This window comes from Nelumbo nucifera, chromosome 8 (assembly GCF_055504915.1).
Source record: "Nelumbo nucifera cultivar China Antique chromosome 8, China Antique-T2T, whole genome shotgun sequence".
Taxonomy (NCBI): domain Eukaryota; kingdom Viridiplantae; phylum Streptophyta; class Magnoliopsida; order Proteales; family Nelumbonaceae; genus Nelumbo; species Nelumbo nucifera.
Window position 1 is genome coordinate 15,955,516 of NC_142656.1, and position 27,474 is coordinate 15,982,989.

The 27,474-nt window shown below is 34.2% G+C and overlaps 1 protein-coding gene and 1 long non-coding RNA gene across 2 annotated transcripts; one reads left to right on the top strand and one right to left on the bottom strand.

Annotated features, from left to right (window-relative positions):
- The first annotated feature begins 76 nt into the window (after positions 1–76).
- Positions 77–10,682, top strand: LOC104592505 (alpha/beta-Hydrolases superfamily protein). Its single transcript, XM_010251913.3, has 12 exons — positions 77–408; positions 1,577–1,652; positions 1,737–1,822; positions 2,766–2,859; positions 2,963–3,039; positions 3,234–3,361; positions 5,994–6,065; positions 6,809–6,879; positions 7,631–7,706; positions 8,845–8,988; positions 9,082–9,211; positions 10,480–10,682. The coding sequence occupies exons 1-11, from the start codon at positions 139–141 to the stop codon at positions 9,119–9,121; spliced, it is 1,134 nt and encodes a 377-aa protein (XP_010250215.1). The 5' UTR covers positions 77–138; the 3' UTR covers positions 9,122–9,211; positions 10,480–10,682.
- A 10,719-nt stretch (positions 10,683–21,401) lies between these two features.
- On the bottom strand, positions 21,402–26,583 carry LOC104592506 (uncharacterized). The gene is made up of 5 exons (XR_734418.2): positions 26,417–26,583; positions 24,654–24,746; positions 23,127–23,214; positions 22,936–23,017; positions 21,402–21,766 (listed from the first exon to the last, which is right to left on the bottom strand). It is a non-coding gene; the product is annotated as an uncharacterized LOC104592506 (long non-coding RNA).
- Positions 26,584–27,474: the final 891 nt, after the last annotated feature.

Here is a 27,474-nt window from a genome sequence, read left to right on the forward strand (position 1 = left end):
CACTTGATGGACCCCATGTAATCGGTTTGAGCCACAAGCATGAAAATTCAAAAAAACGACCAACCAACCGACTAATAAGAAAGAAAGCTGGTGGTCTTCGTTGGTTCAGACTTCAGACAGCAGGCTCTACTCGAAATAATGGCGTCGGCCCTGCTCTCCCCTTCTCTCAAGCTTCCAAGCTCAACAATGGCCTACGACGCCATGAAGAAGAATAAGATGTACTTGAGAAGGAGAAGAGTAAGAGTCATGGCAGCTGCTTCTGAGAACAACAGCAGTGGGAAAAGGACAGAAGACGATAAGCCTGCCTTCAATCCTTTCGGTTTCGTCACGGATAATCCGTCCAGCCGAGGAGCTATTCAGCTTCCCGAGAGCCCTGCCGAGGATGGGAATGTTGGGCAGATGCTCTATGTAAGGGAAATTTCTGTTGCAATCCATTCAATTTGTGATTACTAAAATGTTTATGCCCACATTGTGATCCTCGAGAGCTTGGAAGAACAAGTATTCCCTATTCCCAAAGAATGGTTTCAAGAATGGTTTGACTTAATCTCTTCTCTGAGAAATAAAGTGACAATTTGTTATTTTGTGATTTCATATATTTTTTTTTTCACGTTTGGTTCACCAATCGTGTAAATGTAGGCTTCCTTGCCTGCTTGGCCCCAATTTAAGTCAATCCATCTTTCTCAGACAGATGCACACTTCACTTAATACTTAATGTAGTCCTCTGGAATCCATCTTGGACTAACAAAATTGAAAATACCTATCATGTTTGCAATGAGACTCTGTGATCATGTTGTGATCTTATGGATGATATAGTTTTTTACCCAATCTGTTATGCGCATACCGGTATATTAAGCTCTTAATCATGTGCATTATAACTCAAATTGTCATGCTTATTCTACATCTATGCATATAAGAATCCTGAACTAAAGGAATATCAGCTAATGATTTAGGGGTGTTAAAATCATGAACTACCTAATGGGGAAAAAAAAGGAATTTTTATTTCTTTGTTGCATCCAAGATCAGGCAATTTGAGTGCATTTTTTAAATGCTGATACTTGTTGATTGATTCTGTTGGAACAAAATTGAAAATGCCTATCATGTTTGCAATGAGACTCTGTGATCATGTTATGATCTTATAGATGATATAGTTTTTTACCCAATGTATTATGCGCATACTGGTATATTAAGCTCTTAATCATGTGCATTATAACTCAAATTGTCATGCTTATTCTATGTCTATGCATATAAGAATCCTGAACTAAATATCAGCTAATCATTTAGGGGTGTTAAAATCATGAACTACCTAATGGGGAGAAAAAAAAAAGGAACTTTTATTTCCTTGTTGCATCCAAGATCAGGCAATTTGAGTGCATTTTTTTTAAATGCTGATACTTGTTGATTGATTCTGTTGGATTTTCTCTGGTATCAACTTTTCTGATCATCAAAAGTCATAGCCTTCTGGTATTATGGTATTATGGATATAAGTTAGATGATGTGAAGATTCTAAAAGTGAGTTTGATTTTCTCTTTTAATAAACTATAAGTGTTGTCATGACTCACATTGTTTTCATATCCAGAGGATAGAAGACAAGGGGAAGGAGTATGGTTCTTATGTCAAATCAGGGAAGTTTAGATGGTTTGTGAGAGAAACAGGTGGAAAAGGACTGCCATAATTTGTTTATAATTATTTTCTTTGCCTTAGAAGAACATGTTGGTAAAGAAAGTTTTTCCCTGCAGGATCCCCTGGGAGCCGACGTGGCACAATTGTTTTCATTCATGGGGCTCCAACACAGTCTTATAGCTACCGGGTGGTCATGGCTCAGGTTTGTCACAAGTTTTGTTTTGGATTTATAGGATACCTCTAGATTTTGGATTATCGAAGTTTCCTTGTTATTAATGTAATCTTTCCTGCTCTTTAATGGCACCAAGGGTAGAAATCCCTACTTCTGTATTCTTTGATTGGATAGTTATCCAAAAGGGTCTTAAGATCTTATCGAGGTACCTGAATCAAGGTTTTAATCCACAGTTTCAAACTAGGTCTTTGACCTGGTTTGCAACTGAAATTTCAAATGAAATTCTGGGTTTCTAGTCAAAGTTCATAAGATAAAAAGAAAAAAAAAATGGTTTCTTCCTTCTTTTTCTTTGGGGGAATAATTAATTGTTCATTTTTTTCTCGATCTCCTATTGTTTCTCTTTTTATCTTGGGTTCCTTTTCCACATATTTTAAACTCTTAAAATATAATCACTTTTAAATTTCATGGTGCCTATCCACAAAAATGGAAAACTTTGTAAAATTATAAAAATACCAGTGGAATTTAAAACCAGTGACCCCTTGAACTGCCACTGTACTGATGCTACTAAACCTGGTACAGGGCTAATATTTAAGAAAACTTATGTTCCTTGGAACATCCAGATCCTCCATCATATTACACATAAATTGCATTTCCATGGACTTTTCAATCTCCCTTTCCCACCAATTTTCCTATGACGTGATTTGTGTGGCAGTTACATTCATGTCTTGCAATTGAAATTTTTCAACAAGTAATGTTAAAAATTGGAAAGGCATCTTCAAAATTTCAAATGCATCTAGCTCAACTGAAACAAACCATTGCAAATTTTCACTGACTATAGATGTAAAATTCACATAAACCATATAAAATGAAGATAATCCCAAAAGATATCTGCTTATAGTGCGATGGCAATAGCAATACCCGCTTCACTTGATGGTATTTTTATTTCTTGAAAATATTTTTTTTACTTTGACAGATGGCCGATGCTGGCTTCCATTGCTTTGCACCTGATTGGATTGGATTTGGCTTCAGTGATAAGCCCCAGCCAGGATATGGATTTAACTATACAGGTTTTGGGCATTTTTTTGGATTAGTAATTTTGGTATTATGTAATTATATCTATGTGTTAATAAGAATCTTATTTATGCAAGTCCAACATCTTTATTCTTGCAGAGCAGGAATTCCATGTAGAATTTGATAAATTACTTGAAGTCCTGGGCATTGAATCTCCATTTTTTCTCGTAGTTCAGGTTTGATTACTTTTAATTCAGAACAAATATTTATTGTTTGTTTCATGTTGAATAAGTTTTTGACTCATCTATATAGATTTAAATATGTGTTTGAAAATAGATTCTCGTTCCTTTAAAAAGTAATTAGTTCTGTTTTGTTGATAGTTGAACTGTATCTATATCAGTAAAAATATGCTTACACATTATCCTTGTAGGGATTTCTTGTAGGTTCATATGGATTGACCTGGGCCTTGAAAAACCCAAGCAGAATTTCAAAGCTTGTAATTCTTAACAGTCCGTTGACAAATGCATCTCCTACTCCTGGATTGTTTCAAAAGCTGAGGTTCAGTATTTTTCTTATCATAGTAGTGTTAGTTTTTAATCAAAAGCAAAGTTTACAACGTATCATCATAGGCTAACTATGCATGAACCACATGAATCATAATTCTTTTATTGATATATTATATTCAAACACAAATTTGTAATTTAAATTTCATGGCTTCTTATTTAACTAAAAATACAACATTTAAGGGGCAAAAGGATCACAAAAAGGAACTCCTGCTGCTTCTGGTACTTCTTGGTGCCCTCTGTTGAACATTATAATGTGCTTGGCACAATATAATTTCAATTACTAGAATTGTGAAACTACTATCCACTTTCTAGAATAGGAAGAAGTTCAATGAAATCAACTTGCACTACACTACTTACTGTACAAGTGGATCTCCTATTTCCTAGAAAATCCATTATTTCCATGGAGAATACAAAATCAGGTATTTTCTCCAAGTAGCTAAGTTTGGAAACATGGAAATTTCCTCCTATAAACAGTGGATGCATAATTTCCAAAGAATTACAAGTTGGTAATTTTGGAAATGTGTAAATTGCAGGGCATCAGCACTTTTGTTTCTGTTGTATTCCCTACTAGCTTTTATTTCTTTTCCTTGGTGTTTCTTTTTTTATTAGCTTAATTAAAATCGTAATAAGTATAGCATAAAAAATGAAGAATATAAATATAGCTATACAGTGGTATCAAGGTGAGAACTATATGCAGCAAGACATGAAAAGTGAGAAGGTTATAGACAAAAAGAATCATCATATAAATTTCTTCCCATTCCTACTGAAATAGAAAAGTCTCATCCCTTTAAGAATTAATCTTAATTGTGTAGTTACATCTAAATACTGTGAATTAATTATTCTTCTTAGCATTTTCTTTTTGGAAAATATATCTGTGATTTTTCTCCTTCTATAGACCCCCAACGGTCACCAAGTACAAGGAGACACCAAAGAATTTTGGCCATGCCTATATGATCACTGAAGGTCTCTACTGTTTTTTCTTGATGCTATAAAACCTATATTATTTTCCATCTTCTGAAGCTTGGTCCAATTCCTATTGACTCTTCATTATTCTAGTCTGAACTAATAAAATGAATATTTGCTCATTGAGTGCTGCAAGTTTCTTGAATTTACTAATAAGAATTTAGAATAAAATGGTTGTATATTAATCAATGGACATAAGTTTCTATTTTTTTTCCTTTTGATAATAAACAGTAAAAATACAATAGCATTCAATTTGAACCAGGCTCATACTGTCCAGAATTAGACAGCACACAGCAGAGTATCACGTGCCCAACCAAGTGGGCCACACCTCTATTACATACTGTATATGGGCTGTGCAATGCGTGTATAAGATAAGTTAGAGGGAAAGGAATCTATATTATCTGTTCAGTTAGCATTATGTTGGGCCATGCATGGAGTGGGGAGCCACGTGGACCCATTTGGAGAAGTTGTTATGAGTTGTTATGGGTCATTTAGCAGTGAGAGGGAGAGTTATGTTAGGTCATGTATGTGTGTATGAGTGTAATGTGTTAAGTGATATGAGTTGCTTGAGTTAGCTATGGAGTCTTTGAGTTGTAGTGGGACACAGATTTTGTTGTGGGTAGGTGGGTCATAGGAAGTGGAAGGTTAATAGGAGTTTATATATTATTTTGTATTCAGTTTAGAAATTATTATTGGAAGAAAATACATTTTTCATTGCAGTTCTGCAATCGCAGGTTTCTCATCTCCCTCGAAGTAGACGAACTGACATTATGCCCTACCGGGAACATTACACTGATTTATAAGACAGCACACAACTGACAATACATAAAGACATAATATGAACAGATTTATGATTACAAATTATCCCCACGTCCCAGCAAACCCGCCTTGTCACCCCTGGTTTTGCAATATTATCAGCCAAATTATTGGAAGACATTGGGATCCACTTGAACAAGCAGTTCAGGTTTCTTTCCATAGATTTTGGATTCACTTGATGGTCCATCTTATGAATCTCTTTGTTTTCTTACAACAATTGGAATCATGTTTCACATGTTTATGGGTCTCCTAGACCATTACATCTCTTCAAGTTGCCTCAATTACTTTGTTCTCTTCCTTGGTTTTTATTTCCAATGCCCACATCCATGCATGCTCTTCTGGGGCTTCCATGGATGTTAAGCTTTTATATTTTTTCCTTTTATGTAGAAATGGATTAGCTAAGACTTTTCATGTCTCAATTACCAGTCTTTCTCACATAATACATACTTTTAAAGATCCATCAATGAAGATTATGGAGTTAATAAAATGTCATTATCACTTTCTTCTGTCTCTTTCTTTAAAAGTGCTATTAATTTGATGATATATTTTATAATTCACTTTATCACTTCTGAAGCTTTGATGCACTGAGGTGATTCCATTGCCATATTGAGAAAAGGAATTGATTTAGTAAAAATTTCCACTTCACAAAGAAGTTTTGATTGCTTTTAGTATGTTGATTACCCCCACGATTTACATGATATAGAATAGACTCTGATCTTATTTCAATAACAAGGAAGAACATGCTATTGGATAAGGATCATATTTTGTACTTTTAGCAGTATGAAATTGTTCAAATTGTTTGGTGTTTGATTCATTATGGAATTAACTTAGTAATTGTCTTGCAGAATTCCACTCTATGGTGAATTTACATGCCAAAATGCTGTTATGGCTGAGCGCTTTATTGAAGCAGGTAGCCCGTATGTATCCACAATTATATCTACTTCCTTGTAGAAGTTGTTAATTTTAATGACATCTCATTATGACTGGCATGGCAACCTGTGGTCTAAAACTTATTATGACTTTTGACTTTGAGTTTTAATTTTGTTTCATTTTGTATAGCAAATTATCTCAAGCCCACCTGAGGTCTAAAAAAGCATAGTATATATTTTCCTTGCTTAGCTTCAGGTTTCAACTGAAGTTCTGTGGCAAACTTTAGAGATCAGCATTGGTCTATTTTTTTTTTTAGTTCCTTTTTGACCTACTTTCAAATTTCAGTTTTGATTTCTGTCAGTCGTTTTAGGAGGTGAAATTTTTCTAAACATGTTAAAAAAATCCCTAGATGCTTATGATGCTTGTGTTGGTATATAGGGGTTATTCTGCTTATGCATTGGGTCTTTCTGATATTGCTTCATATTTATAGGCAATAGGCTGGAGATGATGGGCTCTGGTTGTTTCATTTATTGTACTGTATGGTTATGGGTGGTTTCTTATTTTGGCCATTTTCCTTTATGGTATTTTTGGGTGTTCTGAAACTTTTTTTGGCCTTTTGAGTTTGCTTAAGTTTGGACTTGCTCCTTGTTTTTTTTTATATTTTTGTCTTATTTTTCTTATTTTATAATAGTAATCCTGTTGTCTAAAAAAAAAAGAGAAAAGAAACCAAGATACTTGCAGAATTGCTATACATTGTGCTTCACTTACTGATCATCCACTATCTTGACAGATATGTACTGAAGTTGGAAAAAGCTGATGTGTATCGCTTACCATATTTAGCAAGCAGTGGACCTGGATTTGGTTTGTATTTTGTTTTGTTTATTTTTGTTGCATGTATTTTTTACCTTTAATATTTTAGTACCTTCATTGTTCTTTTAGAATATTTCAAGAGAGAAGTACTACTCAGAATAGTATGACAACCTGCTCATTTTTTAGGCTTAAAAGTTCCAAGACTATCATCACTTTGAGAAGAATGTAAGAATTCATCGTTATTTGTTTTAAAATGAAATACACAAGTCCATATTATTAACAAAATTTTTATAGTTACCTATCAAAAAAGAACAAAATATACAAGTCCATAATACTAATGATATTCATCATCTTCGTTGAAACAGTGACTGGAATATACATGAAAAGTTCTATTAATCCATAATCTCGCATATACACATATATAAAGGTGTGCAATCATGTGAGGGAAGATAGTTGGTCTTCACAAACAACTATTTTTTAACATTATATATTTCAAAGTATTTGTCAAACAGTTACAAATTTAGTAGCAGAGATAATTCTGTTACAAAATGATTATTAAGTTTTTTATTTCCTTCAGGAAAATACTATTATGTGTGTGTGTATCAGTAGTTCACTCGATGAATACATGCCAAACAAGTGAAAAATGAAAAAAAAAAGTATGAGCACATTTGCATTCCAAATTAACAGTAAGAGTTATTTTATGAAAAAAAAATGATGAGCATAATTATTTTAGCAACTTTCTGTATTTACAACATCACTAATATTATCCTTTATCATATTTTTGTTTTTCTTTTTTTTTCAGCTTTGCTTGAAGCTGCAAGAAAAGCTAATTTTAAAGACATATCAAGCCGAATAGCAGCTGGATTTTCCTCTGGAAGGTATGGCATCTCTAGTAAATTTTAAATGTTGACAAAGATGTATCTGAGTTGTCAAAGATGATACTAGTATACATGTTGAAAAATATTCACTTTCACAGTTGTCAATAAGCAATATTATGCATTGAATGCCTATTGTTTCCATATAGTATCTTTTGCAAGTAGTGGACACATGTTACCGTGTGCAGCAAGAATTATTGATGAATTAACAGTGCTTAGAAGGGAATTACGTATACTGTAATGGCATAGGTGTACAAATTTTTGTGTAGGGCAAAGACCAATAGGATTGAACAAGTATCTCACAAGGTTTTTGAAACTTCCCTGCTGGATTAAGAGGACACTGGAGGCTAGTTTACTTGCTTCAGTAAGGCTCCAATTCTGTGTGTTTGTCTGTTTCGAGTATGAAAAACCTCAATAAAAAGCTCAAACAAAGTTATTCATAGGCTTTTTGGGCTATTGAGGTCGGATTAAACGTTTACTAGTGTATAGAATTTTGTTTTCATATGCTGTACTTTTAGTTGATTCATTCAGATATCAGATGTTTTCAAGGAGATAAAGAAGTATCATAAAAGAGTATTGCATTAGCACTCTGTCATGAAGTCAAGGAAATTCCTATGGGGTCTGGTATGGCTCAATCTGGTGTATTTTGCTTCAATCTAAAAGTAGGGCATCTACTAGTTTGTCATGGAAATTCTGTTTATGGGCTTTGCAATATGAGAGGACAACTATACAAAACAAGAATCCACATATTGAGTATTGCACTATGAAAAAAAGTAGAAATAGAAATCTTTGCAAGTTTATGTTGTAGGACATTTCACCGGAATTGGCATGCTATGCAGAGAGAGGTCTTTGCATAGGAATAAAAGTCTAATCTACACACAAATATTTTGTGTAAACAATTTGGTTTATTGTTAAAGAACATCCACATAGAAGGTTGTGCATTTGCTTATAGAAGAAGTTGGAATTCCTTGTGGAAAAAAAACTACATCTGTGATGCATGTCAACCAGTCATGTCAAAATCTAATGTTACATTCAGGTTCTATATCATTATTTTACCTAAAGTGGTTAGGATATAACTAAAGGTTAACCATGCTATCTTTTCTTGATTTTAGGTTATAACCAAGTGACTTTTGTACCATAGGTGGGACAAACCAATACTGCTTGCTTGGGGCATATCAGACAAGTATTTGCCTCAATTAGAAGCGGAGCAGTTTCAAAGAGAAAATTCTACTGCTGTCAAGCTTAAGTTGATAGAAGGTGCAGGACATATGCCACAAGAAGATTGGTAAGTACATTCCTAGAGTTTATTTCACTTTTACCCATAAGCATCTCACATTTTATTTCCTCAGAAGTATTGACCTTGTACCATGTGACACAGGCCTGAGAAAGTTGTTGATGCTTTAAGAGTATTTCTTTAAAGTGAATGTGAGTATAGCAACGAACGCTGCTATCTTTATGATGGGCATACAAAGATTGCTAATACCAAAGTTTTAGTGCTATGGTGAAGGGTAAGTGTTTCTTTTTCTAAATGCTAACTTAGATCTGCAACATTTTTAACTTGCCTAGCATTTTTTAGTAGATGCATCAACTTTTAAAGTCTTAGTCAATAATATAAATATTCTTATCATAAAATAAACTATAATATAAAGGAGAAAATGTTAACATATTGCATTTTTTTACAAAGGGGGGAGCATATTGGGTGAAAAGGCCAAATACTAGTTAAGAATAGTATTATGAGGCTTTGTTTGCCTTTCTAGGAAGTGATTTTTGAATAATAATTAGGGTCTGCCCCATTTGTTATTTCATTATCATCATCATCCAAGCTTTATCCCAACTATATGGGGTCAGCTACATGAATCCTGTTCAACCATCCCAGTCTGTTTAAAGCCATATCCATTTTTAAATTATTGGCACTTTAATCATTTCTTACTACTACCCATTTCCTTTTTAATCTACCCCTAGCCCTTCTAGCCCCTTAAACTAGATGGGTCTGCCTCATTTGTTATAGTGAACTTACATTATCACCCTTCTACAGATCCTAGGATATGAAAGTTCAACTATGGATATAGCCCATGATTGAGTGGAACTAATATAGGAGCCATGTAGCTCACCCCATATGGTCAGGATAGTACTGGATAAAATCATCCCTGTTTATTCCATAACCAATATTCAATTGGTGACGTGCATGGGAAATCACCTAAAGCAAAGTTTAGAAAAATCACATTTTCCTAATCATCCAATCTCCTGGGATCTGTTGGACAGTATGACAATGTGGTCTTGCAGTTCCAAGTTTACAATATTTTGGTATGGTCCATCTTGATTTTTTTTTTTTTTGATATTTAATGCTATGCACCATTAATAACTTCCCCCTGACCCCTTTTTTGCCAAAGTGATGATTGTGGGATTTGACTCTGCGTCAACACTGGAACAAACCAGCCAACACACCAACGAGCCAGCCCTCGTTGGATGGTCCATCTTGATTTGAGGATTCCTTTTAGTGTGTTTAAATGATTTCTGGGTTAAACCCACTCCAACATGTCTGACATATAGACATTATAAATGGCTTCTCCGCTTTCTTCCCATCTGGAAACAAGTTTTTCAAACAAAAAATGAGAAACATTTTTCAGATAAAAAGTGGGAAGCATTTCCCTAAAATTAGAAGAATGATATTTGCAAATGAAATATTGTATGTCTAATTATCTGCATTTCATTTTGCTGGATAACAGAAATAAATAATGTGTTCTTTTTTTTTTTTTTGCTTTCAAATTATTTGCAGATTTTACATGGTGTAGCAGTGGCGGAGGAAGCAATCTAACTGGCAAAACAGCTCTTCTTTAGTTTTGGCATTTTGTATGTAAAACATGTATATCTTCTTAGACTATGCCATCCTTGAACATTTTTTCCAAATATATATTGTGATGATGCGCAATAGTCAAATATATCCATTCTATCACATCATCTGTGTAATTTCTTCTTTCATTATTCTCTTTTTTTATTATCTATAATTTTTAATTGCGTATAAAGTGCAAAAGGCAAAAAATATCAACTTTTGTAAACCTGAACTCCTAAATGCAGGTCTATTTTACAGGGTGTTCTCTATCCTGATTTGAATTTTTAAGGTGTTTGAAGTGTTGTTGTATAAGGTAATATGAACGGACAAACTTTACAAGAGAGATCCTTTTTCCTCTCACTTGGTTCTTGGCTATGGCATTGAGCCATGGCACATACATTGCACATTGATGCATGTGTAGTATCTATGATCTATTAAAAGCTCTTGTCAACCTCTCATTTGATTCCTTTTTCCATGAGTGTTGGCTATCTAGTACTGTCTACCATCCAAACTGTTCAAATAATACCAACAACATTAATTTAACTTTCTACATCACCCATTGAATTATTTATCAAATAGGTTCAATATTTATTTCTTTCTTAAATAAGAAAAAATAATTAAAAAACTGATCTTTTTTCATGTTCTTCATAAAGCTGACGCAACTGATATATATTCTTCAATATATATAATGTGCTTTGTATCATACGCCAAAATATATTTTTAATAATTTAATTTAGGGTAAATTACAAAAAAAAAACCCTACCTTATACCTTGGGATAGTGATACTTAGGTTTTCCAACTTTTCATTTTGTGATAGGGAGTTACTTTGTCCTTCTAGATTCCACAAGTATGCTCATATTATTAGCATTTCATCAGTATTGGGTATTTATGAGATCATTTACCTTCTTTTTTATTGCATCTCCAAATGCTAGGTTTTTAAACTTTTCTTATCTCTTTCTTCCTCGTTTCATTTGTTTAAGATAGAGGTGAAGGATAGCTGAAAGAGGTAGAGCATCCATTATTGTTGGCTCTAATCAAGAATAAAGGAGAGGATAAATGGTCTCATAAAAGCTCAAAACTGACAAAATGCTAAGGGCACAAGAACAGTGTTTGAATCCGAAAATACAAGGTAGTTCTTGGTTGCAAGTGGAACTTTGGGGACCTAAGTGTCATTGGGTTCAGATCTGCTACTCACGAACTGTTCCCACATCTCTACCCACGAGATAATACAGCTGTGCATCGGGAATATCTCCTTTGTTATTCATCGGGAGATGTTCCTAATACATCGGGAGATAGTTCTTGGTTGCAAGTGGAACTTTGGGGACCTAAGTGTCACTGGGTTCAGATCTGCTACTCACGAACTGTTCCCACATCTCTACCCACGAGATAATACAGCTGTGCATCGGGAATATCTCCTTTGTTATTCATCGGGAGATGTTCCTAATACATGCTGGTGGTGCTCTGTGGGTAAGGATGTGGGAACAAATTACAGGTAGAATATCTCGGGTGAATGTCACTACCCTCAAAGTATAATGTAGTTCAAAGTATTTTGCCCTTTAATTTTAAAATGAATAACCACATTTGAGATAAATGCATGGTAAGAGGACTCTTGGCCTCTTTCTTTCCACTATATATAAAACTAGTGGGGCCCGTGCAGTGCATGGAAAAATAAAAGTTGATTAATTTTATTAATCTGAAAATTGTACAGATTAGATATTTTTTTCAATTAGATCTTATTGTTTGATTTCAGTTTTTCCCATGTATGGCATAGGGGGCCCGCTATAATTTAAATTTTAAAATAAAACATATTGTAGGTCGGGCCAAGCTGAAGTACTGGGCATTGTCCCAACCCTAAAATTTTGGGCCTAAGGCAGGCTTTAACAAAAAAGCTGAGCTGCGCGCTGCACTCGGAATCTCCTACCCACTCTTTACCCGCCGTGAATTAGAGTCACACATCTCTATTATGAATTGAGAGATGTGTGGCTTCAATTCACTGTGGGTAGAGAGTGGGTAGGAAAAGTGAGTGGGAAATCTGGGTTCGAGCTGCTGAGGGCTAAGGGATAGAAACTTTTGGGTTAGGCGGCTGACAATGATCACCTAGCTAGTCCAAGTCCAACAAAATATTATCTTTTGGGTTATGCCTAGGTAACCCATCGGCAATCCTACTTGCACTCTAGTAATAGTGGCCAACTTTTAAATTAACATTTATTATTTTGATTTAACTTTAATATTAATATCCTTTATTAATTATTATTTTTAAATAATTGTTTAGTTTTTATTAATGAAAGTTTAGAAATAATTTTGAAACTTAATTAATATAATTAATGAAATTTATCTAAATGAGAATAAAAATAATAAAAATAGATGAATCTAAATTTGTCTAATTTTATCTAAAGTTAATTAAATTAACATAATCATATTCAATTAAATTGAACAAAATTTAGTTATTTTAAAAAGTTGAGTAAATAACTATTTAATTAAGAATTTAGTAAGTTAGTGTTAATAAATTATTTAAGTGATTAAGTAAGAGATAACTACATTGAATATTATACTTAACTATATTAAAATAATTAAATTACTTAGTCAATTACAATTAATGTAGTCAATTTTTAGTTTTTACTTAGTTAACTAAATCAAATTTATATATTATATTAATTAACTTAACCAAATCATGTACCTTACTTTTATTATCTAAATTTAACGTAATAAAACAAATAAAGGTATCTAAATTTATGTAAATGTGACTAATGAAATTTATATACCTAAATTTATCTAAACATAAATTTGTAAGTCAAATTTATCTTTAAGTTATATAAATTAGATATAGTTAGATATAAACTTGAATTTTTATAGGTCTGTAGTGGAATTCATAAATCTGCCCTGGTTCTGTCCATACTTTTCTGTATTTTATGTAAATTACTTACCTTACATTAATTTGATTAGGTGTTTGATTGATCGCTAAGGAGTATGTTGTTCAACTTTACTCCCAAGAACAAAAACAAAGAAAGAAAAAAAAGTGATTAAAACAGAAGAACACTGTGGACGATCGGTGATCAAAACTATTGTGTTCTTGCTTGAAATAGAAAAAAAAAAATGGGAGAAAGGCAATGTATACGAAACGTATGGAAGAAAATACGGAGTAGAAAATTTGTTTTGATAAATTTTGAAATGATTACAAATTGGTTTCCTGATAGAGGAAAGGAAAGTGGAAATCAGTTGGAGAGTGCAGGAGTTAGATAGACTAAAAGCCGAAAGAAGGCTGGGGAAAGAGGGTAGGGTGGAAAGATGGAATTTGAAACAGGAATCGGAAGATCTTCTTAGGAAGGAAGAGATAAGTTGGAGGCAAAAATCCCAGTGCAAATGGCTAAAGGAAGGGGACATCATCACAAGGTTTTTTCATTCGTTGACAAATGGGAGAAGAAGAATTTTGTTTCAAAGTTGAAGTGGGATGGGCAATTGCTGACAAGGGAAGAGGATATAGCTCAAGCTTCGGTTAATCATTTCAAATTAGTGTATGACAACCCAGGGAGACCTAGTGAGAGCTTAGAGGACTTGGAGTGGAGGGTGGAAGATAGTGTTTTATTGGAATATTTGGAAAAAAAGATTTGAAGCCCAATAAGTGAGAAATGCAATCTTCTCCATGAATCGATTTAAAGTTCCTAGGCCTTATGGTTTTTCGATGGCCTTCTATCAAAATTGTTGGGAGATAATTAAAGAGGATTTGTTTGAGGTTTTTAAAAAGTTCTATGAGAGAGGCAAATTTAACTTAGGAGCAAATATAATTTTTATTGCCTTGGTTCCTAAGAAGAATGACGCTCTCCAACCAAAGGCTTCCAGACCTATAAGCCTGATGGGAAGCATGTATAAGATCATCTCTAAGGTCCTAGCGCTAAGATTAAAAAAGATCCTCCATTCTTTAATATCATCGCATCAAGGGGCCTTTGTAGAATGAAAATAAATTGTAGATCAAATACTTATTGCCAATGAATGTGTTGAGATGAAGATGAGGAGAAAGGAAAAGGGGTTTATTTGCAAATTGGATCTTGAAAAGGCATATGACATGGTGGACTGAGATTTTTTACTAGATGTTCTCAAGAATAGAGGGTTTGGGGAGAGATGGTGCAAATGGGTAAAGGGATGCATTTCTTCATGTCATTTCTCAATACTAGTGAATGGTGTAGCTAGGGGTTTCTTTCCTACAAAGAGGGGTATTAGGCAAGGAGATCCATTGTCCCCATTCCTCTTTACCCTAGTAGTTGATGTTTTGAGTGCCATGATTTCAAGGGTTGATGCTAACAATTTGATAAGAGGTTGGAGGATTGGTAGGGAGGAGGTGGTCGTCACACACTTACAATTTGTGGATGACATCATCTTGTTTTGTGATGGGGAGGAAGGGGAATTACGAAACTTAAAGAGTCTAGTGCTTCAATTTGAAACGAAGTCCAATCTTAAAGTGATTTGGGGAAAAAGTTGTGTGGCAGGGCTCAATTTAGGGAGAGAGGAGGTGGATTCCCCAACTAGGATTTTGGGGTGTGAAGTGGGGGATTGGCCTTTACAATATTTGGGGCTACCACTAGGAGGGAACCCAATCATTAAGAGTTTTTTGTACCTTGTGATTGAAAGATTCTCCAAGAGGTTAGCAAATTGGAAGGGGAATTACATCTCTTTAGGGGTAGGATAACCTTAATCAAGTCAATATTTGCAACCTGCCAATTTATTTCTTGTCTACCTTTAGAGTACCAATGAAAGTAGCTAACCAATTAGAGAAGATAACGAGTGATTTCTTATGGAAACTAGGGGATACTAAGAAGGATCACTTGGTGAAGTGGGATGTGTTTTCTAGGAGCAGGGATGATGGAGGCCTTGGGTCAGGAAATATAAGATTAAGAAACACGGTTGTGCTAGGAAAATGAATTTGGAGATTTGGTGACTACCGATGGAATAGGACAGACTTTGGTTTAGAGTGATTTAGTATTCATGGATTGGCAGATAAAGGCTTGGATGCAGGACTCGACCCTGGGGCTTCTTAGTTTTCTCCTTGGAAAGCTATTCAAGACCTCTAACCTTGTAGGGAACTTTCCTTCTAGGGAGGTGTGGGGTAACCCTGTACCCCCAAAAATTCAGGCCTTTTGTTGAGAAGTGGCACTCCAAAAAATCAACACCTTGGATTTATTGCAGAAAAAATAGGTCAAATATGTGCCTCTCCCCCCAATGTTTGTTGTCTCTGTTAGGGGTGTTCACATTAAATGTTGAACCAACTAAACCAGCCTGACCCAACACCTTGGATTTATTGCAGAAAAAAGAGGCCAAATATGTGCCTCTCCCCCATGTTTGTTGTCTCTGTTAGGGGTGTTCACATTAAATGTTGAACCAACCAAACCGGCCTGACCCAACCCGAGTTGGTCGGTTTTTTAAAACCATCGGTCAGTTTCAGTTTGTATGAAAAAATAAATCGACAACTCGGTTCGATTTCGGTTTTCATGTGCCAAACCAAACCGAACCAATCCTATATGTTTAATTGTTTAAGTAATTATTAATTAGTCCATACCCTATATGTTAAAGGTTGATATATTTTATTTGTGTCTATTTGAACTTTGAAAAAAAAACATTGGTTATTTATGATAAAAACTAAAAACATAAAACCAATACAAATATAATACATTGGTACAATATTTAATTTAGTTTTATATAAATTTAAATATATATTTTGATTTTGCATAAAAATAAAAAGAAATAAACTTAAATATAAATAGATATTTTAGTTATATATATATAAACTGACTAAACCGATAAACCGACCCTTCATGTTTGGGTCAATTTTGCTTTAGGGTCAGTCGGTTTCGGTCTAGTCAATAAGTAAACCGACTAGGTTGGGTCGGTTGAAGAAAATGACTCAAACTGACCCAACTCGACCAGTGGACAGCCCTAGTCTCTATTTGGGTTCTGACTCCCTCCTCAAGCGTGGTGAACCTCTTTGATCCAGATTTTTGTAGGCAACCAACGGTTCATGGAAGGATTATGTGGAGAGCCACTAGAGTTGTTATATTGTGGTCAGTGTGGGAGGAAAGAAACAATGGGATCTTCAAAGGTAGTTGTAGATCCAAGGAAGAGGTTGTGGCAGGAGTAACTACTAGGTGGTGGAAGAGGTGTAAATCCAAAGAAACAATAAGAGTATATAATTGGTTTATATTTTAACTTTTTAAAAATCAATCAAATCAAACTCGACCTGAGTTGGTCACTTTTCTAGTATTTCCGGTCGGCTTTGGTTCAGCAATTTTCCAACCCAACCAAATTAGGTCAATTTCGATTTGGTCATTTGTAAATAGACTAAAATTGAATGAACCCAACCATATATATAGCTTTTAATACAAGAAAGCGAGAAAACTCCCATATTTCTTAATCTAAAAGATTTTATAACATAAATTTAGTTTTAATAATACCAATATAATTTATTAAATTTAATTTTAATTTATAAGTTTTAACCTTTTGAACAAACAAACCTAATCAAAAATAGACCCAAATCGATACAAACCGAGTTGGCAGGCTTTCACTAATAGTCGGTTTTTGCGTGACAAACTCCCAACTTGTCCAAGTCGATTTGGTTGGTGAAATAGCATACAATCAAACTGAACCAATCCTTGAACTCCTAATTTCAACCAAATTAATAGTCTAATCTTTAATAAATAACAATAGTTTAATATCCAATAATTATTGAAAATTTATACAAAAAATACACAATTATTGAAAATAAATAGATACCTAATAAAGATACAATAATTAAAAAAAAATACAATAAACACTGAAAATATATTAAATTAGTCAATAAATAGTGTAATCTCAAATAATAGTTTAATATCTAATAAATATTAATCAATAAATTATTAAATATAAGAAATACATAATTACTAAAGATAAATTTATAACAAAAATACAATAAATTCAATTTCAAAAGTTAAACAATAATTGTATAATCTCCAATAATTATTGATAATTTTCTGTTAAATAACAAAACAAAAATAGATTTATAAATAATTATTGAAAATATAATTATAAAAAATACAATAAATAACTCCTAAAAATACAATAAACATTAATTTTGGTGTATATATAAATATATAATGAATATACACTATTATTGTGAAACTATTACTAATAAAAACTATTTTTTTAAGTTATTTTCTGTGATTATTAAATGATATAAGTGAAATTAGTTATTTATAATATTATTTAGTTATTTAAATAATATTGTTATTTAGATTTTGAAAAGTATTAATTATTTATTGAATTTAATAATCCATAAAATTATATTTAGTGCTATTATTACATAATTCGTTTTTTATTTTGTAAAATATTAAATTATTATTGATATGAATATTATGAAATATTTTATAATTATTTTTCTACTTTAGTCATGTTAAATATTTTTAATTTCGTTATTTTAATTATTTAAAATTTAGTCATGTTGAATATTTTGTTATTTAAATATTTAAATAATATGTAAAATATTTAAAATTTTCATTATTTGAATTTTATTTATTTTAATGTTATTACGTAATATTAAATATTTTGTTATATAATTATTTAGCTATTTTTAATGTTTTGTTATTAAGATATTTAGTTATTGAAGTATTTAAATAATGTTTTGTTTTCGAATGTTATTTTTTTATTATTTGAATAGCATTTAAATTGAACAATTTATAAATTTATAATTTATATTATAGTGTACTATGACCTTTAGACAAAAACCCCGTTAACTTTCCATTGAAATCCACCGTTATAATATTTTTTAATTCCCATATTACCCTTATAACAAAAAACACTGTTTATCTTCTCCGACCTCATGATACGCGAACATCAGCGGCGATAAGGAGAGGGAATGGGAGATTGGGAATTAACAGTGTCGTACAAGACAATCCTCTGTAAGTCCTTGCGCCGCTTCCATTTTCCTCTCTTCAGCACATCCTGGAAGAAGCTCTGCTTCATCATCTCCTTGAGAACCACCGGTGGGAATGGCTTCGTGTTGAAGAACATATTCGAGATCCAGCTTCTGATTGTCTCCTGTCCCAATTGTTACCAAAGATGGGTCGTCTTTAGGATAATCCAGGGGCTTTGGGCCGCCCAAGGACAACAAGGCTATTTACAGTATGAAGAAACACTGCTCAATCAGTATCTGCACCAACTCAGTGTCGTCGCCGGGGATCGATCAAATCGGTCGTTGATATACACTTCTTTAGATTTTTCCCTCGCTTTGTTTACCGCGCCTCTGTATTTTTCCTCAGCATCAGATCCTCAGCAAACGCTTATGGCATCAAACTTGGTTAGATATATCACTTCGTAGTAAAATGGGTTTGCACTGCTATTTTTTACTATAGCCCAATAAATGTCTTCAAACTGAAGATCAAAAGTTTCATCTGTGTAAGTCCCATAGTAAAAATGTGCTCGGAGAAGGACGCGCTCTCCCTTCCCCACATCTATGGAGTAGCAATTCTTCTTTCCGCTACGGAATACTCTTCGAGTTTTGAATGGACGATCCACTGAATTATCTACATTTGGTACAGTTTCCTTTTCGCCGCTTTTAATGTAGGGATCATCTCCTACCCATGCGATATCGTTTGCGTCAATGAAAGAACAGAGCAACCGCAATCCATGCTCAGGAATACTGCATTCGATCGCATATATATACATTACGGAAAGAAAATGAAATGGAATGGATTATTACCGAGAATCACACAAGAAAAAATAATATATAGATGCTCAGAAGAACTTTCCCTCACTTTAGCTTTTTCCCTCACGTTGATCAAATCTGTATTTTTCCCTCACTTTGTTTACCAATCAATAGTGAACATGTTGGTTCACATGCATCCTTTCACTAATTCCTGATTGACTCGTTGCTTCCCTGGATCCGGTCCGGGCTGCCTAGCACCCCAGCTAGATATTGGTGTCATGGAGATTGAGCACCTAGGCGCAGACATCGCTTATTTTGACAGGTAGAGAACTTGCCGATCTCCCTTTCTCTCCGCCGTCGGAAGAGCAATCCCTCCTCCCCCACTTCCACCGCCGCCTTCGCCTTCAAACCCGTCGCCGTCTTCCACCGCTGCAACTGATTGTAGCGGCGGATTCGAACTCAACGGCGTTGAATCCACCACCGGCCTCTCTCCATCTTTTATTATTTGTTTTCTTTTTCTATTTCTGCTCCTTCCCACGGTTGTCGCGCCCTCTATCACAACCAGTTGCTGCCCCCTCTGTATTTCCGCCAAATTAGTCGCTACCCCCGGCCCAATTCGAGCACTCCCTACAGAGGAAGAAGAGAGATCCGGGGAGAGAGGGAAGGAGAGAGAGATGTGGATTACTGCCGCCGTTGAGGGAGGGGAAAAGAAGAGAAGAAAGAAAAAATAGAAAATAATAGGTTAAATAGGTTTTAATAGAAAAAGGGCAAGAAAAAAATAGAAAAAGTTTAGTGAGTTATTTTGGTAATTTAACATATTTTGTCTGACTTAACGGTCAAAGGGGGTCTTTCTCATGGTCATAATACAGGGGGGTCTTTGTCGCAAAATAAAGGACAGGAGGGTCTTTGTCACAGGCCCCATAGTACAGGGGGGTCTTTGTAATTTACTCACTTTTTTAATTGAAATTTTCTTTAGATAAATATAGATAAAAAGTGGGGGAGAAGATAAATAGGAATTAGATATATTTTATGAGAGAATCTCTCTACTAAATTAGAGATAATTTAAAAGATAAATAGGAGTTATAGATAATTTAGGAGATAGATAAATAGGAATTAGAGATAATTTAGGAGAAAGTGGGGGGGAAATGGTGCCACTTGGCTAAACAATAGAAGAGCAAATCCTTCTATTTCTTTATGGTTGTTAAAAATAGTTAAGCCCATATTATTTCCACATTGGTTTAATGGGCAATTATGTAGAACTAAAAAAAAATAAAAAATTCAAAAAAAAAAGGAAATTAAGGGGGATTTGTATAAATTATCATTCTCTCTATGTTATATATATATAGAGAGAGAGAGATAATAAAGATGCCTATGTTAATGAGACATATTTGAATAACATTTGTATGAACTGTCCAATAAAACATGATCACAACATCAATGCAATGCTGTTTTGGATTTAAACCAATAAGAGATTGTAATGCTTGCATGCAAAATCCATACAAACATTACTACATGACCGTATAATATATAGTGCCCATTTGGGAGGGTTTCCAATGAAAGGTTGTACCTTTCCAATGTAGGCCCCACACAGGAATTACACTACAAGAAAATCGATCAATTGTCGACTTAGGCTTGAAGACCGCTAACTTTGGTCTAAGGCGGCGGTCTTCAATCTACCCCCTAAACCTCTGCCAACTTAGGTCAAGACCGCCGGCTTAGATAGAAAAGACCACCGCCTTTAAGGACCGATCCAATGCGGTTCAATCATCCTTAAGCCGACAGTATGTCATAATCGCCAGCTCAAAGTTAATAAAGGTGACATTCGCTGCCTTAGGTCCATCGATATATTGCTTTTGTTTTTAGGTGGCGGTCAAGACCGTCGGCTTAGAGTTCTTTGGACCGCCTCCTTAGGTCCATCGATATATTGCTTCCGTTTTTAGGTGGTGGTCATGACCGCCGTCTTAGAGCTCTTTGGACCGCACCTTAGGTCCGTTTGTATATTGCTTCCGCTTTTAGGCGGCGTCTTAGAATTCTTTGGACCGCCGCCTTAGAGCTCTTTTATGTCTAAGGCAGCGGTTGTATGGCTACCAACTTTGATTTTTGTATTTTTATTATTTATATCAATCTCAACATTTTTTTGGCACTTGTTTAATACAAATCTCATGATAGATAATGCATAAAAAATCAATTTAAATAAAAAACTTTAAATTAAATTATTAATTATTATAATATCCAAAACAAATTGCTTAAATACAATATCCAATTAACATAAAAAAAAGTACAAAAATCAATATAAATGCAATTTAAAAGATCTATTTCCATTCAAATATTTTCTTACCAAAAAAACTAATACATTCGAATCAGAAATTAATACATGTTAAGTTTCAAATGAATACAAATTAATACATGAGAAACGTCATGGCATTGTGCTTGTGTGGGGGCTCAGGAACAATAGTTAATGGAACACCAGCAACCAAAGAGCTATGAAATTCCTTTCTCACAAGTTCATTCCAATTCCTTTCTGAGATGTCAACTCTAACTATGCCCAAACTTGCAGGATCTGCTAACCTACAAGAACGGAACAGAACAGGTATTTTAAGCCATTTTGAATGATAGCAAGTACCTTCTTTATGACTAGATTATATTTCCTGGATGCATGAAGTATAGAAAGAACACAATGAAATGGTAGGAAAAAAGTCCTAACAAAGAGAAAGAAATAGATAAACTTTAAATGGTTTAGAAGAGTTAAATGTTTTACATTATTATATTAAAACTTGTCAACTTCAAGCATAAGAAAATTTAACAGAAAATAATGGAATATTGTTGCCGACAAAAATTGCTAATAAAATCAATACTTCCTAATATAGCCCAAGTTAGATGCCAAATGTCCTCCAACAGTAAATCTCTGACATCAGGTACAAGAAATATTATATGTAAACAAACCTTTTATTCGTATATATGTGCATTTAATGGGAAAAGTCAAATCTGACCACTACAGGTCCTTGGGAAAACTTTATAAAAGAATGTTGTGCATGAAAGCCAATGAATGAAAATGTCTCGACACAAGTTTGAAATTTGTATTTTGATTTCATTTTTAAGTTCCCATCATACAAAAAAGTGTTTTAACAGTTGCCCAATTTGAAGACTGACCAGTCATCTCTATAAATTAGGCATTTGAACTTGGAATCAACAGACCTGGTTCAAATTTATTCTCCTGCAATGAAAATGTACATTGCAATCTAGCCTGACACAAATATTTAAGATTTGGGGTTGTTCAATTGACATCAGATTACATGCACAAAACACTGAATGAATACCGTATTTGTTAACAGAAACAATTTGCAAATATGCAATATATATTTCTCATTCTATATATTCAATCATTAAGTATAATTTTCTTGTAGGAGATTATAGAATTTTACCACATCATTGTTTCATGAATTTCTATCAATTAAGGAAGCAAAGAAAATGATGATCTAAAGCAAATATGCAATGTGATTGCATTATCACCATATGGCATGTTTCCAATTTGCAAAAAGTAAAAGTATTTCAGAAAACAACTTTGGAATATATAAACAATCAAATAGAGCCAAGGCTAAGAACTGCAAAGATATTTTGCATAAAAACCAAATATGGAACCTGTGAGTGATAGCTTGAGCAGGATGCAAATATATCAGAACCATGTATGTGCAAAAGATCTTGATTGTTTGCAGAAGCAAAGGATACACCACCACTACCTGTTGATGCAGTATGTTGTTGTTGTTGCTGGCGATAAGATGAATATGTCCCTCCTAAGCTGAAGCCAAGAGATCTCCCCATCTATATAATTTAAGCAAGAAATTATGAGGCTAAACTAAAGTTGAAAAATAAGACATAATAACTTTCACAAAACACAAGGAAACTCAATTTTCCATCAAACATGACTCACAGAGAAGTGCTGGGACTGCATCATGGACATGGCATTGTCATTAAGTTGTTCTTTTGGTGTAGATCCATTCTATAACCATTGTTCCCACCTTCATAACAATTACAAACAAATAAATACCAACGTACAATCCCAAATTCCTAATCCTAGTGGAAAGATAAACATGCATTCCAGGTGTAGTCAAAATGCACTAAAGTTGTGTCAATACTTGAGATAAAGAGAAGTGGAAAATACAACATTGAAATGTAAAATGGAAAATGACAAAATGATATTGCACCAAATTACAATATGAACCAGGATAACATCATATGAACCCATTGTAGAAATTATTCAAATAGCTATGATAACACAATAAATAACAAACATGTTAAACAGGACCAAGAGATAAACCATTCGGTACAGTCAAAGCTCAAAAGATGTGTGTTATGATTGAACACAGACAAGACATTACTTTATCATAAATGCAGATTCTATAGCAGAAGTGGAAGTGAAGAATACATTCATTTCAAAGGCTGAAAACAGGAAAAAAAATAGAATAAATGAGATTCAGAGACAGGATCATGCTTTTTATTGATCAACAACAAGAAACTCAAAAATAGAATAAACAAAACACCCGATGAGTTAGCTGATCTTCAATCAATCTGAATAGACATTGAACTCTCTATAAGCCAGAAATCTTGCATTCCTGATGTGGTGTCATAGGTGCAGGGGCCCTCATAGTCCAACATGTCTACAACATGCATCAACCTCAACACCTGAATAAGTGCCATAATCTCTCCTCATTGAATCTCCTTGGCCAGTGGAGCCAGACTGCACAACAACAGTTTAACCCTTATCTTGGAGAGCACCACATACTCCTGAGCAAACCAAGTCCTTGTCAAGTAGCCACCGAAGTTACAGCTTGACTACTCCATGTAAGATCATCCTTTTCAGGATCATGCAAAATTCACCAAGATTGTACTAGATGTTTCCTACATGCCCCTCAGCCTCTGAAATTAGTTTTTCCTTTTCTTTTTATTTTTGAAATTAGTGCAACATCTAAACTTAGCCAAAACACTTGGATTTTTAGTTTTCTATTATTCCTTCTTCATTAAGGAAGCAGCTAACAAGAATTCAAATCCCTCGATGGTCCAATTCCTAGGATCCACATTGTACATTTTTTTATGCATAAGCAGTTAACGTGTCTTTGTTACAAGCACTTTAAGATATGAGAATTTCATAATCTGGATTATGAAAAGTCCCACTTACCTTTCACCCTTACTTTCCTGACATAAATAAATGATTAGTGCCACAATTGACAAGAGGAAAGAAAAACTTTCTCAACCTCTATTTTTATTTATTTTATAAATAACTAAAACCAAAACTTTCTTATCTCTTTTCCACAAGCAAAGATAAAATACCTCAAAAACGATACTAGACCAAGAATGATATATAATTTATGGCAACAAGACATTCTAAAAGTAAGTAATATCGATCGCACAAAGAACATCATCTTTTCAATCTAGATCCAAAAAACAATAGAAAAAACACCTTTAAGACTAGGTAAAGCTGGAAAATCTTCATTTTGAATGCTAAATTCTTGGTTTTATTGGACAACACCAACGCTTTGCTTTCGTAGCGAACCTGCAAGGAGTAGGTTAAACTATATCATGTTGCAGGAGAAGCAACTCCAAACAAGAATCCAAAAGTAGAAAAAGTTAAATTATTAACTACCCATTATGGAAAGAGAGTGAACATTTTTTTATCAGCAACAAAGAACATTAATTTATTTATATAAACAAATAGTGTACATATTCATTTATAATAAAATAAAATTTATTAAAAGCAATAAAAAGAAGTAAGGAAGGTGACCAAAAGTTACCCAAGAGAAAGAAAAAACATATGTACTCCCAACCAAGCTACAAAACCAAAAAACAACCAAGCAAAAGAAACACCCCAGACGCAAATTCTCCAACCACATGGCAGCCTAACAAACATCTTCCATACAACAAGCTCAAACAAGCAAAAAACCAGTCTGTCCGAAAAACAAAGAAAACAAAACCCCATCAAACACTAAATATCCAGCAATCTAGAACATGAACTCTGTACTTCGTCTTAAGAACTTCCATTGATTTCATAACCATCTTGCTTGGCCCAATCCCAAATAGACCGATGGCTTCTGAATCTTCTCACTGCAAGAGGAGCCTTCCTGAAATTCTTCAAACCCAGAATTAATCCACCCTAGCTCCAAAACTGTGTTCTAAAAAAGCTGACATGCAAATGACTCTTCACCCTCTTCTTCGACAGCCCCTACAGGTCCAACTGATGTAGGACATCATGTATTTGTACTGTATATTGTATTTACAAATCTTGTATTTGTATTATACATATTTATATTTGAACTCTTCCCAAACTGAGCCTTAACGACAACAAGGGGGAGTATTAAAAGAGGAGATGCAAAGTCCCATGAGCCTATAGAAGCAAAAGCACATTAAGAAGAACCAGAAAGAGATTTCCTCAACATAAACCAAAAACCAAGAAAAAACAAAAAAAAGGGGCATTGCATGTACAAGAAGCAATATGTTGGTTGAACACAATGAATTGTATTAATGCAACACAAGGGAATACTTTTTTGAGTAATAAGAGAAATTCTATCGAAAAATATTTGTTTTTTAAAAGGAAACGATATATTTTATAGATACTTGCAGGAAGTCCTTCAACCAGATGGTTCGATTTGCTCTATCTGAGTAATTAAACGATCTGCTCTAGCCTTCAGTGTTTTCCTTGGTGAAGTTAGTCATATCTATGATTTTTTGGTATTCTTTAAAGCCTTTAGTATGTGCAATCTTTTTCTTCAATCGGGAAACCTTATTCCTTTGCTCCTTGTACCGCTCAAGTTAGTCATATCTATGATCTTTTGGTTGTGACATTTGCAGCACATGACAATTGGGGAAAAAAAAGGCTAAGCATCTACCATGTAATTTTCTTAAATGCTTAGATTTGATCACTAAAGACGAGTATTTCTTAAAAGCTTAAAGCATCTACCGGTTGAAGGCTAAGCATCTTCCAATTGAGGAAAACCTAAAAATAACAAAAAACAGATAAAATGGAAGAAGAGATTTTCAAAAAAATAAAAGCTTAGAGAGAGATGTATACCAAATATTGTTACAGTTAGTCATATATCAGATATTGATTTGATCACTAAAGACGAGAAAATAAGCGGAGCAAACCTAGATTTTCGGATGAAGTCGTCAAGTGAACGAAAGAGACAGAGTTTAGTGAGGAATAGAGAGAGGGATGAAATTTTTTTTTACCTTCATACGAAATAGAGAGAAGGATGAGAGGCAAGAGAAGAAAATCCACGCCGCTGCGTCACCTTTGCTAGTTGGAGAACAAAGAAATAAGAAGTCGACTGAGAGAGAGAGAGAGAGAGAGAGAGAGAGAGAGAGAGAGAGGGACGGGAAGAAGAAGAAATGAGAAAGAACAGAGGAAGAGGCGGGAAAGGAAAATTGAGTGGTCTCTGCCGCTTTGGTCTGTCGAACCGGAATTTAGACCGGTTTAATTCAGGTTTGGTTATAAAATCCGCCGCGTCAGCCTTTTAAACCAATGTAGATGGCGGTCTTCGAAAGCCTGCCGCCTAGATATGCCTATTGCCGCAGTCACAAAGACTGCCGGCTCTAAACCGCCGGCTTTAATCCTTTTTCTTGTTGTGAAAACCTAAAAGTTGAGTTAAAAGACCATCCCAAATACACTTTATTGAACCAATAGATTGGCTTTGTGGTGAAGTTGTTTTTTAGTAGCTTCTTCAAAACAGCTGAACCAAAGCTGTGAAAACTCTCCCAAATGGGCCCATAAAGCTCCCATTGACAGGTCACGAACTCTTACACAACTCAATCAAAGCTGTGAAAGCTCTCCCAAATGGACCTATAAAGCTCCCATTGGCGAATTGTGAACTCTTACACTTCCTTATTTCTTGAACTTTCATTTCGTGGGCGACAAGTGTCTAATTACACAAACTGAATAATGATGCACAAATAAAGTGCAAGAGATCCGAGATCATGTCTCCAAGCTAGGGCTGTTTTAGTTCTCCAAGTTAGGCTTTATTCTTTTAATTCTTGTTCATCTTGAGAAATAATGAATAATATTGAAATGTTTGGTTACAAAATTATTGCTATAGGCCTTATCTTTTTAGAATGAAAAATCAGCCAACAACACAAAATTTAAGGTAGCATGCAACATAAAAAACAATCATGCCCCATCTTGCTTATTTTCATTATTTAAAGAAACTTTGCTAGTGGTTGTTAATCGTTGGCCTAGGTCTACAAAACTATCGCCATGGATGTTTATTGCCTTATTGGCAAACTGCCATGGA

What these genes read in the sequence shown, in the direction of transcription:
- LOC104592505 (XM_010251913.3), top strand. Translation starts at nt 139, where the DNA reads ATGGCGTCGGCCCTGCTCTCCCCTTCTCTCAAGCTTCCAAGCTCAACA. An exon ending in AAGCAGTGGACCTGGATTTG is followed by an intron (nt 6,880 to 7,630) that starts GTTTGTATTTTG and finishes TTTTTTTTTCAG; the next exon opens with CTTTGCTTGAAGCTGCAAGA. An exon ending in CATATGCCACAAGAAGATTG is followed by an intron (nt 8,989 to 9,081) that starts GTAAGTACATTC and finishes CATGTGACACAG; the next exon opens with GCCTGAGAAAGTTGTTGATG.